The sequence below is a fragment of the Trachypithecus francoisi genome, unplaced genomic scaffold (assembly GCF_009764315.1).
Source record: "Trachypithecus francoisi isolate TF-2019V2 unplaced genomic scaffold, Tfra_2.0 Lachesis_group4, whole genome shotgun sequence".
In the NCBI taxonomy this organism is placed as follows: Eukaryota; Metazoa; Chordata; class Mammalia; order Primates; family Cercopithecidae; genus Trachypithecus; species Trachypithecus francoisi.
Genome location: NW_022681469.1, coordinates 137755752 through 137772494, shown reverse-complemented (window position 1 = coordinate 137772494; position 16743 = coordinate 137755752). Strand labels below are relative to the sequence as shown.

General features: G+C 42.9%; 1 protein-coding gene across 4 annotated transcripts in view; it reads right to left on the bottom strand.

The window, feature by feature from the left end:
- Window positions 1-16743, bottom strand: part of HECW1 (HECT, C2 and WW domain containing E3 ubiquitin protein ligase 1) — a 441946-nt gene that overhangs the window by 161279 nt on the left and 263924 nt on the right. For all 4 annotated transcript variants that reach the window (XM_033193922.1, XM_033193924.1, XM_033193923.1 and 1 more), the window contains one exon: window positions 8487-8562. In XM_033193922.1, coding sequence (XP_033049813.1) covers window positions 8487-8562 — 76 coding nt within the window. The remainder of the gene's footprint in view (window positions 1-8486; window positions 8563-16743) is intronic.

Below are 16743 nucleotides of genomic sequence, written 5' to 3'. Positions count from 1 at the left end.
AGGGCACATGTTTCTTCATTTGTACAGGTCTTCTTTCCTGTCCTTCAGCAAATGTTTACACTTTTCTTTATAAAGACTTATGTATTTAAGTTCAGTCTGAATACTCAAAGAGATATACGTTTCATGGAATAAAAGTATTTGAAAACTGCTGCAATAAGAGGTATAATTTTAAAGACACTGGACTGCTAGTCATTTGGGAACACTCACTATTGAACTTTGTAACTTTGAGTAAACCAATTTAACTCTTTCTGGTCTTAATGTTTTCCACTATGAGATTGTTGGGAGAAATGTCCATAAGAGCATGTAGAGTTCTAGAATTTTCCAAAAGTAAATGCTACGTTAAAGGAGAATAGTTAATTTCCTCTCATTTTTGCCTGTATTTTTTGGTTCTGGTGATAAACATATGTACATTTATTATAATACTTAAAAATACAGAATAAAAATAGGATTTTAAAGTTATTTCAAATAACTAATTGAAATAATTATTTATTTCAAGTAAGTACCCCCTCCCCACCAGTGGCAACCTTTGCCAAACCTTATTTCCTCCTAGTATTTTTCTTTTTTTTTTTTTTTTTTTTTTTGTTGAGACGGAGTCTCGCTCTGTCGCCCAGGCTGGAGTGCAGTGGCCGGATCTCAGCTCACTGCAAGCTCCGCCTCCCGGTTTATGCCATTCTCCTGCCTCAGCCTCCCCAGTAGCTGGGACTACAGGCGCCCGCCATCTCGCCCGGCTAGTTTTTTGTATTTTTTTTTTTTTAGTAGAGACGGGGTTTCACCGTGTTAGCCAGGATGGTCTCGATCTCCTGACCTCGTGATCCGCCCGTCTCGGCCTCCCAAAGTGCTGGGATTACAGGGTTGAGCCACCGCGCCCGGCCTCCTCCTAGTATTTTTCTTTGCACAGTTGAGAACATACTGCATATTCATTATTGCATCCAAGATTTTTCTTTTGACTTGCATTATATGTGTAAGACACCAGAATATATCACCCCATTATATGTGAGAGCCTGGGAAACAACATCCCAAAATCTGTAACTTTGGTACAAGGATTATTTAGAGCTGAAGACAACTGAGAAGAAGTAGATAAAAGAAAAGCTCTTTGCCCTCTTGCTATTTTCCCAAAAGCAGGGCATAAATTTACAAAGGTGTCCCTCCCTCTTCCGCTTTCTACCAGGGGGATCCAAGGTTGATCACCAGAGATGACTTCAGACCAGTACCAACCAGGAGACAGCACCAGATGAATCTGCATAATAAACTGTACTAAACAGCATCTATCTACCATACCATAGCCTTCCCAGAACTTGCTGCCCCTGAAGACTCAAAGTCCTTTTCCTTTGCCCTGTCACTTCAACAAAAATCGAACCATTCTTTGCTGAAGACATTACATAAGCTGAAATTCTAAACCACATCTTTGAGATTTACTCATTTTCCCTGGTATCTCCTATGTATACATGAGATATACATGTTAATAACTTCTGTTTGTTTTTCTCTTATTAATCTATCTTCTGTCACAGGGGGTCCTTAGCCAAGAACTTAAGAAAACTAGAGGAAAAACTATTTCCCACACCAACAACATCATAAGGATGTTCCCATGCCTTTTAGAACATTTTGTATACACAATTCTTAAGGGTATACGGTATTTAATAAATTGACTCTATGGTAATTTATTTAACCAAGCCCTAATTTTGAATATTTAAGTTGTCTCCGATATATTTGTAAATAAATCTTTGTTTGCATTTCTGATTTTTTCAGTTAGAATGCTAAAAGTGCACTTCATTGAAAATTAAAGTGATAATATTTACCTGGAAAATGTATTACCTCCAGGAAGTGGTAAAAATGGGAAATATAAAAAGACTTGACAATTAAAGCATTTGCGTGAGCAATCTTGCTTTGATATGTCCATTGTACTCTTGGAGCTTTCTAAGATGGCAATTCCATTATCTACTTTCTGGTTATTTCTCCTTTCAAACTCTAAAAAGAAAATCAGTCTTTTTACATTGCAGTGTCTCCAATTCTCAAGTTTTCTTGGATTTTATCTCTGTATGCTGGAGTACATGCTCACATATTATTTTGAAGTGAGGTGTAAGGGGAGAGTCTTTGAGCCCTTATAAACCTAAGGGTGTTCCTCTTGCCTTCCCACATAAATGAAAATCTGGTGGACATGGAAATCTTGAGTAAAAAAATTCTCCCCTTAGAACTTGTGAAATGGGAGAGTTCCCTGACCGCCCCCCGCCATAGGACATGCAACAGGGGTGTGGCTCCTATGCTCAAACCCCTTACAGGAGACGGAGCATTCAGACAGGCAGGTGCAGAAGCTGGGGTGAGTGCTTTTGGGCTCTGGCCCTGAGGTAGCATCTAGGGGAGGGTGTCTATGACTTCTGAAGCCCCAGTGGGTACGTTACAGTGCTCCTTTAGCTCTGCTGTCTGCGGGTGGCTTAAGTGTTAACCAACTCATTGCCCTCTTGGTATCTGGATCCTTATCTGGCGTCCAGGAAGAATCACATCACACACTGACTCAAAGGATGGTGAATGCAGGGGTTTTAGTGATTGGTGGAGGCAGCTCTCAGCAGGATGAATGGGGAGCTGGAAAAAGGATGGAGTGGGAAGATGATCTTCCCCAGGAGTTTGGCTGTCCCTCAGTCGATCTCCTCTTCAACCTTCCCCAACTGAACTCCTCTCAACATTCGGATGCTCCTTCTCTTCTCTCCTTCTCTGCCGTGCCACTCTTCTGTTGCTCTGCTCTTCTGTTCATCTGCTTGTGGAGCCTGGGATATGGGGCTTATATGGGTACAAGAAAGAGGGGCACGGCGGGCCAAAAGGCAACATTTGGGTGTGAAAACATGAATGCCTGTGCCCATTTAGGGCCGTGGGTTTCCAGGATTGAGGGTGGCGCCTTTGCTGGGGAACTGCCCTCTTCTATCCTGTATTTCCCTGTCTCCTGTCCCTATCACTTGATAGACTTTGCTTCTTTATTTTGGCACCTCAGAAGACAAGTCTGAGACTAGCATGAGGATTGTTCTTTTGTACGTATCATGCATTTTCAGCCCAGATGTCTACCATGGCTATATTTGAAAAAAAAAAAAAAATCTTTTTAAATGAGATTTGTCTAGGTGTTGGTCTCTTCATATACATTTCTTTTTTCTGAGCACCTGATGGTCTTCTTTAATTTAAATACTCAAAATTATCTTCAGCTTAAGCAAGTTTTCTTCTATTACTGTTTCTGTTCAGTTTATTCTGTTTTCTTCATCAAAAACATTGATTATGTGTTGGTTCTGTATGTGCCATTCATCTTTTTTCCCTCATCCGTTTTGGGCTTTGCCCTTTTGTGCTCTGTACTGCTTTTGAAGGCTTTTAATTCTGTGATTGTATTTTTTAGAGTTTATTTTAAATCTCTTATTGACTGTGGTAGACCCCACAAAGATGTTCATATCCTAATCCTTGGAGCCTATGAATATGTTACCTTACATGGTAAAAGGGACTCTGCAGAGTGATTAAGTTAAGGATCTTGCAGTAGAGAGATTTATCTTGGACTGTCCAGGCGGGTGCAATGTAATCACAGAGTCCTTGTCAGATGGAGGCAGGAAGAGCAAAGTGAGGAGACGGCAATGTGATGAGAGAAGCAGAGATTGGAGCAATGTAGCCATAAGCCAAAGAATGCTGGCAGCCCCTAGAAGCTGAAAGAGGCAAGGGATGGATTTGCACCAGAGCCCCCAGAAGGAAACAGCCTGGCTGACAGCTTGATTTTAGTCCCTTAACATTAATTCTGGACTTCTGACCTGCAGAACAGTAAGAGTACATTTGTGTTCTTTAAGCCACTAAGTTGGTGGCAATTTGTTATAGCAGCAAGAGAAAGCAAATACACTTGACTTTCTAAGTTTCTATTTTTGCAAGCTTTAAAAAACTCCCTTATCATCTTTTCTCATCTTTGATCTCTTAGTTAATATGCTCTGTACTTCCCTCTATTTTGTTGAGGGTACAAGCAGATGAGTGATAAATATTTTACTTTTCTTTAGTAGGTATTTGTCAATAGAGTAGTTTCTTTTTCTCTTGAGTATTATAGTCTTCAACTTTTTAATAGGGTATTTTCTTCACACATTGTTCAAGTAAAAATTTCTATTGTTTACCTATGAGCATGTCATGCAGTCCTGGCATTTGTCCATCTTTAGTGAGTTTGGTTGTCCAACTGGTTGTTGCTGGAATCCTTAGCTCTGCTCTTATACTCAGAGCTGACCAGCGTGGAGCAAATTTTTTATATTTTGTGGGCTTTGCTGATCTTTCTGTTTTGTCCTTTTTTTTTTGAGGCATGGAATTTATTTTTATTTTATTTTAGTCTTTTGAAGCAGGGTCTTGCTCTGTCGCCCAACCTGGAGTACAGTGGCACAATTAGAGCTCACTGCAGCCTCTAACACCTGGGCTCAAGTGATCCTCCTGCCCCAGCCTCCTGAGTAGCTGGGACTATAGGTACATGCCACCATGGCTGGCTTTTTTTACTTTTTGTAGAGATGGGATCTTGTTATATTACGCAGGTGGTCTCAAACTCCTGGGCTCAAGCAATCCTTCTGCCTTGGCCTCCCAAAGTGCTGAGATTATAGGTATGAACCACCATGCCTGGCTGCATGGAATTTATTTTGATAGTTTTGTTGTGCCCAGACCGTTTGTTCCCCGAAAAAGACCACCAGAGTCCAGAGTCAAAGCCAAGCGGCAAGGATCTTTAATGCAAGTTCGAACTTGGTCCCTCCGTTCCACAACATACAGGAGGGCCCTGAACAATGCGTGCGCTTGCCTTTTATAGCCTAATGTAAACAGGACTTGTAAAGTTGCAGAGGAACGAGGGAATTCTCTAGGTTACAGCATTACAATTGGTTAACATTTTAAGTTTATACATTTAGCAGTTTTTTAATTGGTTCCCGCGCTCTCACAAACGGCTGTGTTCTTATCGGGGATTTTCCAGGTGGTGTCCTTCTAAAGTTGAGATATATGGTAGTCTTTGAATTGAAAGATATATGGTAGGGAGACATATGGTGGGATGAGCCCAGGAAGTTGAGGGATATATGGAGGGGAGACATATGGTGGGATATGTTTATACTGGGCTCAGGAAGTTGAGAGATATATGGCAAGCACTAGTAATTAGAACAGAAAAAGAACAAGACAGGGACTTTCACATTGCTTGTCTATACAACATCTGAAATCTATAGATAACATTATCGGTTAGGTCCGGCGTCAACTTTTAACTAGGCTCAAGGCGCCGCCCGGGCTGTCTGCCTGTAGGGTCAACTTCTAACTAGGCTCAAGGCGCCGCCCGGGCTGCCTGCCTGTAGATTTCATTTGGTCTCTTTCAGTTTCAGCAGTATTTGCTCTTTGTCCTAGGCAGACATAGTGAATGCAACATACATATACATAGCCAACTACTAAGCATTATATGTCCATGACCATTCCAAGCTTGCTCTGCTAGCTACTAACTTTATATCCCTAATCACTTTCCTTTGCCGGGAATTGTTGTCTTGGAATAAATGTAGGAAAAGTGATGTGTTTGGGGACTGCAGGAGATGAACCAGCCCCGATTACCTTATAAAGTAGCTTTGTGAACCAAGCTGGGGTGGTGGTGGCAGGGCTTCCTCCTCTGGTAGGTCTGTGAGCCCATGTCCTCGTGGCAGAGGCAAAGCAGAGATGAAGGAATAGAGACTGTCCCCTCCATAGCCCTGCCCTGCTCACCATGCATGGCATTCCTCTTGGGCTTCCCGATTTGGACTTCACTGGAGCTTTGGCTAGTGATAATTCCTCTTGGTTTCTGGCACCTAGTTGTGCAGCATTCCTGGTTTTTACAGGTTGGTACTAATAATTGTTATTTCTTAAGCATTTCAATAGGAGTTGCTAGCTTTTGCCTTAGAAGTACAAAATTAGTGAGCTGAAGCCACCATTGCAAAATTATAACTGAGACAGTGAAAGAAATCTGACCTAACCAACTCTATCTTTTGTCTAACCTATAAGCTATCTTTGTTCATTCCTGGGCACAGGCCCAATTCACTTTGGGAGGAACTTAGTTTATGGTTTACCTTGGAAACAAAGACAATAGCAGACCTTTCCTGAAACAAACCCCCTTCTTGCCTGGAGTCTAGACTGCATTTGTAGGACTAACAAATTAGTCAAAAGATGATAAATTATGATTTAGGAGTCATGCAGCTGGAGGCTACAAGATTCTAACTACTCCCAAATTGCTCCTGGAGGTAATGTCACTATTGTAAAACCTAAGATTAGTGCTTGAGATATTTTGCAGACCCTATACTTGATGGATCAGCTGGCACCACATAGGTGGCTAAACTGGCTCATCTGATCTTGTGGCCCCTACCCAGGAACTGACTCAGCACAGGAGGACAGCTTCAACTCCTTAGGATTTCATCTTCAACCCAACCCATCGGCACTCCTGACTCACTGGCCCCTACTCACCAAACTATCCTTAAAAATTCTGAGGCCCAGGGAACTGATTTGAGTGATACTAAAACTCTGGTACATGCTAACACTGTCAATGGATCAAAACATATTTGCTTTACTGGGCTCACTTAGACTTGAAAAGCCCAGTTAACAGCTCCCAAGGAGGCACATGCACTTCATGTCTGTGACCCCTGGTATTCAAGGCCTGCAACATCTGTTGATTTGACAAGCTAAGGTAGTAGTTTTCCAACTGTTGCTCAACAGAATCCTCAGGCTTTATGCCGCGGTGTCCCCTTAAAGACTGTTCAGGGTGGGATTGAGTGTGTGAAGCCCTGAGCTTTGTATATATCATGTTAACCAGAACAGCTCAGTTTTTCTTTTAAACTTTTATTTATTTATTTATTTATTTATTTATTTATTTATTTTTGAGATGGAGTCTCACTCTGTTGCTCAGGCCGGAGTACAGTGGTGCAATCTCAGCTCACTGCAAACTCCACTTCCCACGTTCAAGTGCTTCTCCTGCCTCAGCCTCCCAAGTAGCTGGGACTACAGGAGCCCGCCACCATGCCTGGCTAAGTTTTGTATTTTTAGCAGAGATGAGGTTTTGCCAAGTTGGCCAGGCTGGTCTCAAACTTCTGACCTCAGGTGATCCGCTCACCTTGGCCTCCCAAAGTGCTGGGATTACCACGCCCACCACGCCCAGCCCTGAACTTTTAATTTTTAAATAATTCTGGGTTTACAGAAGAGTTCCAAAGATAATACAAAGATTTCCCACATACCTTTTGCCCAGTTTGTCCCATTATTAACATATGATGGTGTCAGGCATCTGAGCCCAAGCTAAGCCATCATATCCCCTGTGACCTGCAGGTACACATCCAGATGGCCTGAAGCCACTGAAGAACCACAAAAGATGACATTCCACCATTGTGATCTGTTCCTGCCCCACCCGAGCTGATCAACTGACCTTATGACAATACTCCCTCCCCATCCTTGCAATAATGTACTTTGTGATACTCCCCCGCCCTTAAGAAGGTACTTTGCAGGCTGGGCACGGAAGCTCGTGCCTGTAATCCCAGCACTTTGGGTGGCTGAGGTGGGAGGATCACGAGGTCAGGAGATCGAGACCATCCTGGCTAACACAGCGAAACCCCATCTCTACTAAAAATACAAAAAAATTTAGCCGGGCATGGTGGCGGGTGCCTGTAGTCCCAGCTACTCATGAGGCTGAGGCAGGAGAACGGTATAAACCTGGGAGGCGGAGCTTGCAATGAGCCCAGTTCGGGCCACTGCACTTCAGCCTGGGCGAGAGAACTAGACTTTGTCTCAAGAAAAAAAAAAAAAAAGAGAATATACTTTGTGAGATCCACCCCCTGCCCACGAAATATTGCTCCTAACTCCACCACCTATCCCAAACCTATAAGAACTAATGATAATCCCACCACCCTTTGCTGACTCTCTTTTAGGACTCAGCCCACCTGCACCCAGGTGAAATAAACAGCCTTGTTGCTCACACAAAGCCTGTTGGTGGACTCTCTTCATACAGACACGCATGACAGACAGAACCATGGTACCTTCATGAAAACTAAAACGTTAACTTACTCTTAAATATTAAACGAAAATATTATTAGTTAACAGACCTAATTGGATTCCACTGATTTTTTCCCCATTAATGTGCATTTTTGAGCGGCTCAGTTATCTGTTTTGCCAGTTGTGCCCCATGTGAGGTTTTGTTTAGACAAAGAGTTGAATAGCTGCGTCTCTTCCCAGGTTTTCCTTATCTCCCCTAGTATATGCTCAACTACTGCTGTGTGGCCCTGGGGGAAAGGTAGAACTGCAGCCTCTCTTCCCATCATCTCAACATGCTTTCACATCTATTACTTCCTAAGCTCTCTGTTATCCTTATGTGGTCACGGGAAATTGAACAGATTTAAAAAACATTTTTGCTTTACAGATTGAGAAATTGAGGCACAGAGAGGTTGACTGAGTTGTAGGTAAGAGTGAAATGGAAGCGAATGTCCTCATTCTTATTCTCTCCACAAAGTCTCTAGGTGAGCAAAACATACCTGAGAGAGAGAAGCTGATCAGCCTCCGACTTCCTTGTCCTTGGACAGTCTCATCAGCACCGATGCTTTTAAAAATCTGGAAAATGGGAGACAAGCAAAACAAGCACTGAAATGGATATTCACACTTCAACACAAGCATGCTTATTCACAGTTATTTTACCAGCTACCGGCAACGAAGACAGTGATTTCACTGGGTAACTATTGATTAAAACAAGCTTCTAGGAAGCTAATATTTTTCTCAGTAGTAGAGGAACTGCTAGTGGGGGTGATGGGTACTTTTCAGGAAAATGGAAATCAACAAACATAATTACTGTAATAGAAAAGACCCTTTGTAACTACTTATGCAAACAATGTCTTTTCACATTCAAATTTGCAAAAAGTATTTATTAAAGCAGGGCCTAAGGCACTAGAATGATAGGTCAATAGATGTTTACTATTGTAATTATAATGTATTTCCATTTAGCAAAGTAGAGTGTTGAACTGCTGCATCTCCACTTATTATTATTTAGGGATTTCCAGGAAACTGCTGGGGAGGAGCCTGAACGTGGCATTAAGCAGCTCTTCTGAGCTTTCTCTTAGGGACAGAGCTGTCCCTTAGAGTCTCATTTGGTAAGAATCAGAGTAAAACATGGCCAGGATTGGTGAGTCAAAACTCTCATAGGTCCTGGGATGTTATGAAAACTTGAAACTTACATTTGTCTTAAAGCTGCCCTTGCAAAATTATGACTGAGATGTGAAAGAGATCTAACTTAACTGATTCCATCTTGCTTCTAACCTCCAAGCTGTCCTTGTTCATTCCTGGGCATAGGCTGAACTAACTTTAGGAGAAACGTAGTTTATAGTTTATAGTTTAAACAAAGATGGTAACAGCCCTTTCCCAAAGCAGAGCTCCTTCTTGCCAGGAGACTAGATTGCCTTTGTAGGACTAACATTAGCTACAAGATTAGAAATTATGGTTTAGGAGTCATGCAGCTGGAGGCTACAAGATTCTGGCCCTCCCTAAACTGCTCCTGAGATCAGTGTTTGAGATATTTCACAGACCCTGCACTGGATGGATCAGTTGGCACCACCAAGATCAATAAACTAGCTCGTCTGATCTTGTGGCCCCCACCCAGGAACTGACTCACTGCAAGAAAACGGCTCCGACTCCCTACGATTTCATTTCTGACCAATCAGCACTCCTGGCTCACCAGCTTCCACCTCCCCACCCCCTACCCCACCCCGTCCCACCAAGTTATCCTTAAAAACTCTGTTTCCTGAATGCTCAGGGAGATGGATTCGAGTAATAATAAAACTCTGGTCTCCCACACAGTTGGCTCTGCATGAATTACTCTTTCTCTATTGCAATTCCTCTGTCTTGATGAGTTGGCTCTGCCTAGGCAGTGGGCAAGGTGCATCCTTTGGGCAGTTACAGTCTCATTGGAATTCCTTCCTCAGGAAACTGACTCTCAGGTGAGACTGAAACTCACCAGATGCCCAGATCTAGACCAATGGATGCCAGGCCACTTATTTGTCTACCTTAGTTCCTTAGACTCCTCGTTTGTTCCTGTTTTACATTCCTTCCCTGATATATAAACCCCAATTTTAGTTGGTCAAGGAGATGGATTTGAAACTTAACTCCTATTCTCCCAGTTAACATCACCCAAATAAAAAGCCTTCTTTCCTGGCAATACTCATTGTCTCAGTGATTGGCTTTCTATGCATGGAGCAATGGGACCTAGAACAAACCCCTGGCATTTTGATAACAATTAGCCTTCTTCACATCAGAGGGCCCTCTCCTTCCTCCTTTCTGTTTGTTATTCCCATCGATGGCTGACACTAAGAAATGGAAATCAGCCATCAGTTCAGAGACCACATCCTCAGGCTAGACCATGCTCTTCTTAACTCTGAAGGTGGCCAGTCCTCATGGCATAATCAGGGCTTCAAAATTCCTTAATGTTGTGGACTTTTCTTCTCTTGCAAGCCTGTGCCTGGACATGGCCGTGGGAGACCTCTGCATGCTGACCACCCTCCTCATAGTGCTATACTGCACCACCAGGACAATTAACAATCAATGACTAAAGCCTCTGGTTCCTAATTCTAATTTTAAAACGTCCACCCCAAGCTTGTCTCTTTCTAAGAATATAAGTTCTTTGGGGGAACAATAGAAACTATCATTTTAATAATTATAGTTTATAGAATTATAAGTGTAGAGTATGTGCATTCCAATGTATATTTTTTAAAAGGTGTAGGATTAAACTGCATATTTCATGCTAAGCTGAAATGAGCTGAAACATGCAGTGATAACAAAGGATGGTACATTTATTCCTTCCTTTTTAAAGCATACATATTTTGGTTCTTCATATTTAAATATTCCTCTGCTGGCATTCAGAGTATTTACAAAGAAACCTCTTCATCTTTATTGCATCAAAAACAGGTCTGTAGATGAAAAAAAAGAAAAGAAGAAGAAGAAGAAAAGGTATATTTTCCAAAAGCTACTAAGCTCAGTGGGGAGACACATCGCTTAAGCCTCCATAAAATTCTACCTAAATTCTTACTAACATTATTTACAAAGTCATCTAAGCACCACACTGATAATACAAAAATGGAGGGAATGGTAGCCATAATAAACATTTTCCAGGAAGTAAAAATGTTTGCCCAGTCTTAGGGAGTTTGACATCCTGTCTTCTTGCTTGAGATGCGTTGCACAAGCATGTTTGACGTTGAGAAATGTGCTGTACTCACAGACAGACTCTTTACAGTTTATTGACTGTGAAAATGACGTGAAGATTCAGCCCAAATAGTTTCACCCTGGAGCAACCTGAGGCTGCAGACCTGTCAGGGAGATGGCTTGTCTTCTCAGGGCTGACAAGCTCCCTTTGCTCTGTGGCTTGTCTGATGCCTGACTGCCATTCCAACTGCTTGGTGCTGGGTCCTGCTGCCCCTCTCTCTCTGACGAAGCTCTGGCAGTTTCACTGTGTATGTCTTGCACCCAAATGTTTCCACAACAGAGCCTACTTGGCAAATGGTTTAACAGATTCCAAACTGAATCTGTTGTGGGGTGTAGAAGATTCTGCAGGGTATTGAGAAGCTCTTGGAGTTAAATAAGGGCTTTGAGGTTAATTCAGATGTCTCTCTCTCCTACTCTCATTCTCATTTTCTCTTGACAATTGCCTTTTGAAAAGTTGTAAATATAAATTCACACCACTGTTGCACACCCCTAAAACTGCAATTCAGTAAAAGAGTGTGAAGATTAGCTCTTTTCACCCTGGCAGGGGATCTTCTGTTTCAGCAGTCCGGAAACTATAGCTCAGCTGACAGGGCTCCCTCAGCCTTTACTCTCCAGCATGTTATTCAAATTTTACCCTTTCTTTGCACAGTATCACTGCATGAAAGATGAGGTGGTTTGCTAAAAATACACAGCAGCATCTAATCACACAGTCATATATGTGTGTTGACCTATATCCCAGGTCTTCCAGCCTCCCAGGACATCAGGGCTTCTCATACAGGCCCCTTCTGTTCCCAGAGGTAAGCAGCTATACCCAGGGGCAAGGGTGCCTGCCTGGGAACATCATTTTACCCAAAATTTTGGGTAAAATTATTTTTATTTTAAGAACAAATATGAAGAAATGCCAAATGACTGAATGCCAAATGAGCATGCATTTGGAAGGTAAAGCAAGAGATCTCAAAGAACTTTCTAAGCTGCCTCCTGGAATGGTGCAGACCTGGGTTTACTTCCTTTGGGTGAAAGCTGGAGCTGCTCCCCTTAGTGCACATGGCATTTCCAATAGGAGTGTGGCCACGTTATGCTCAATTCTGATATGCTAACTCCATTTACATACCCACAATTATTCTCAAGTAATTACAGAATTATTTCCCCTAAACATGCTGACAAGGTTTGTTTTAGTTATAGAACAATTACATTGACAATGAGGCAGAGATTGAAATTCATTATGTCACTGAGTCTTACTCATCTGGCCCAGAAAACTTTGATTTGCTTGTAAATGAATAGTACAGGGCTCCATAATAATAATGGAACCTAAAAATGAGGTGCAAATATCATTACATTATCAATAATATGTAAGCTGCGGTGTATTGGCAGCCGAAAGTAGGGAATTATGAGTTCTACTTTGCATCAGAGATCCAAGGATTCCTCTAAAGTTCAGTATCTTTTACCTCCAAGACGAAGTCTATTAAATAATCGGATAGGCCTCAAAGCCACCTTAAAGGAGCAAGAATCAAAAACTAAAAAGCAAACCAATCAAAGGCCCAAGTTCCATGTCCACCTCCAAATCTCTGAGATGTTCAAATAGAGCACTGCTGAGTGCATTTCCCTCATTAGACCCTCATTACATGTGTGTCATTCTAACTGCTTGCTGTTGGAAGCAGCACATTTCAAGATCTCCAACAGAAAGACCTGTAAACTGAAAGGGTAAAGCCAACTTAGGGGCCTAAACAAAAGAAACATAAGCCAACTGAATCCCAAGGCAATCTCCCCAACCTCGGGGACACTTTAGATGAAAGACTTAGAAGAAGGCCCATCAAAGGGGTGGGGAAAGCAACACAGGTGAGTGGCAATTATGTGCCAAGCACAGAGCCAGTTCTTCCATATGCACTATTTTAACTGCTTAAGAATTAGGTATCGGCCGGCGCGGTGGCTCAAGCCTGTAATCCCAGCACTTTGGGGGCCGAGACGGGCGGATCACGAGGTCAGGAGATCGAGACCATCCTGGCTAACACTGTGAAACCCCGTCTCTACTAAAAAATACAAAAAACTAGCCGGGCCAGGTGGCGGGTGCCTGTAGTCCCAGCTACTCGGGAGGCTGAGGCAGGAGAATGGCGTCAACTCGGGAGGCGGAGCTTCAGTGAGCTGAGATCTGGCCCTGCACTCCAGCCCGGGCGACAGAGCGAGACTCTGTCTCAAAAAAAAAAAAAAAAAAAAAGAATTAGGTATCATTCACTCCCACTCCCACTTACAAATGTGAAAGCTGAGCTAAGAACAATTCAATGACTTTGTTCCCAGACCAAACTGAGGGTTAGGCTGCTATTTCTCATGGCCCAATAACATGATACAGATGAACTGGGGAGGAAGAGAGTTTTTATTTCTGTAACCAGTTACAGGGAGAAGATCTGGAAATTATCACCAGACCAACTCAAAATTACAAAGTTTTCCAGAACTTACATACCTTCTAAGCTATATGTCTATGTGTAAGTGTGCATTCATCTAAAGATGTAAGTGATTAACTTCTTTTAATCTATAACTAAGGTCTGAGTCCTGAAGACCTTCTTCTAGGCCTCAGTAAGTTTATTTAATCTAAATGGGTCTAGGTGCTAGGGTGATTACCCTTATCTTGTCTCCTGCCAAATTATAAAGGTTTGGGGAGTTCCTTTAGACCCCAATAAACTTGTTTGAGGAGGCCTGGGGAGTTTTTTCAGACCCCAATAAAATGTTTAATTCTAAAAGGGTCCTGTTATCTTGTCATGCTTCAAGGCCCAGGAAAAGCCTAGGCAAAACTCTTGGTGGGCTCTTTGTTACGTTCCAGCCATTGTAGAAGGGCACTGACTCAATCAGCTTTTAATGTTTAACTTAGCTCCTCAGTCAGTGCTGGGACAGTTGTAATGGAGACCTGTGTTAGTGAGACCTGGCCTGCCACAACTTCACAAAATTCACTTGAGATGAATCAATGGTCTGAAAGACTTAAAACAAGAGTTTCAGAACTCACCAGCCCCATTCCATAGAGTCTATTAACCCCCTGGTGCCATTTCCTCAGATCTAGCCTGGCTGCTTGCATCTCTTTTGCTCATATTTTGTTCATATTCTGCTTCCACAACTCTGCTGCTTTTAAAGAGTTGCTTGCTGTGCTGCCCAGGCTGGATGCAGTAGCACCATCATAGCTCACTGCAGCTTTGACTTTCTAGGCTCAAGTGGTCCTCCCACCTCACACTCCTGGGTAGCTGGGATTGCAGGTGTGCACCACCATGCCTGGCAAATTAAAAACATTTTTTTGTAGGGACAGGGTCTCACTATGTTGCCCAGGCTGGTCTGGAATTTCTGGGTTCCAGTGATCCTCTTGCTTTGGCCTCCCGTGTGTTGGGATTCCAGGCGTGAGCCACCATGCGTGGCCTCCCTTTGCTTTCTGATGCCATCATCACCAAGCCAGCTTCCAGAGTCTGCACAGCTCTTGCTTTCTTTACCACCTTGAAGACAAGGCACAGGCTCCCCAATTTCAGGGCTCTTATGCTAATCACTATGGGGAAAAAGAGAGGGGTTGGAAAAATGAGGCATTTATCCTATAGCTTTCATGGTGCGAATTACAAATGAGTTAATTAGGAATGATTTTCTTTACTCTGCTTTTGACCGCACAGGCCTGCAAGATTTTAGCACCAGGAGTACATCTCCTTCAGGCAAAGATCTGCTGCTTTTAGCTTACTAAAAGTAATGAGGGGGCCAGGTGGGTTGCTCACACCTGTAATCTCAGCACTTTGGGAGGCCAAAGCGGAAGGATCACTTGAGGCCAGGAGTTCAAAATCAGCCTGAGCAACGTTGTGAGACTCTATCTACAAAAATTTAGCCAGGCGTACTGGTGCACACCTATAGTCCCAGCTACTTGGGAGGCTGAGGTAGGAGGATCCCTTGAGCCCAAGAGTTCAAGGCTGCAATCAGCCGTGATCACACCACTGCACTCCAGCCTGGGTGACAAAATGAGATCCTGTCTCTTTAAAACAACAACAACAACAACAACGTGATGACAATGTGTAAGAAGCACTGCGCAAATGAAAATGCTAGCTGAGATTAATCCAATAGTAGGTTTTCCCTGATGAGTCTTAGGCTATAAAGTGGCTCTTCTCTAACATAGCTTCTTGTGTAGTGCAGACTGTTCTAAAAGTGAGGACATAGACTGTACTGAGTCCTAAAAAATAATTGAGTGGCATCTGCTGTAGTGCAGAGGTTCTCCAACTTTAGCATGAATCAGAATCACCTACAGGGCTTGATAAAACACACATTGCTGGGCCCACCCCCAGAAGGACTGATTTTGTAAGTCTGGAGAGGGCTCCAGCAGTATGAATCACTAACAAGTTCCTAGGTGATGCTGACGCTGGCAGTGGAGGGACCACACTAGGTGTACCTCTCTTAAATGGTAATGGAAAGATTAAAGATGTCTCTAACTAAACCTCACCCACCCTCAAAACTGTCTTTCCCTGACTTTGAGCATGAGAATTAGATTCTGGCGACCCCTTGGCCACATAGGCTTTTGTTTTCAGGACTTGGGCCTGCATCTTCCACCAGAAACAATGACCTGCTTCTTTGCATCCCCATCACTGGCACCTTGGTCCAGGCCCCACTCCTTTCTTGTCTGGGAGACCATTACCCAGCCAGCTGTCCCCTCGGCCTATGAAGGGGTCATCATCCCACTCTCTGTAGGCCGATCATTCTTACCTGTTTCAAACTTATCAAGAGGCACCCACCTGGCACAGGGAAGGCTGGGCTGCAGGCTGCATGGCAAACTGATGGGTTTTCTTTGGCTCACAGAGTGTTTCAGCTTTTAAAAAATTAATTTTTAACATATATGTTTTTTAAAATCAGGAGATTTTCTTAGAATGTGGATTTCAGACTTCTGTTTAAAAATCAGAATGCTGGCTGGATGTGGTGGCTCATGCCTGAAATCCCAGCACTTTAGGAGTCCGAGGCAGGTGGATCACTTGAGGTTACGAGTTTGAGACCAACCTGGCCAATATGGTGAAACCACATCTCTACTAAAAATTTAAGAATAAAAAAATTAGTTGGGCGTGGTGGCACACACCTGTAATCCCAGCTACTTGGGAGGCTGAGGCATGAGAATTGCTTGAGCCCAGGAGGCAGAGGTTTCAGTGAGCTAAGATTATGCCACTGTACTCCAGCCTGGGCTAGTCTCAGAAAAAAACAAAAAAACAAAAAAACAAAAAAAAAAAAAAACATCCACAGAATATCCAGCAGCAACTCCCTGGGGCTGAGAAACAGCATCCTCTTCATAAGCATCACACGTCCCCAGGTGTCCTGTGACTGCTTCTTTAATTCCAAGCACCCACTGCTTCACATTTGACCATCATTATACAGCATACCACTGATAAATCTTGTAATTAAAATTAGAAAGTTTTTCTAGCTTGGCAATATGAAAATTAATGGTTGGTCTGAAAGTCCATGGCATTTTAGATCTGATGACGTGTGATACTGACCTGGCTGCCCGGAAGCTTTTGAATTTGCAGTTCTTGTCCTGAACATTTGACCTACAAATGTGAT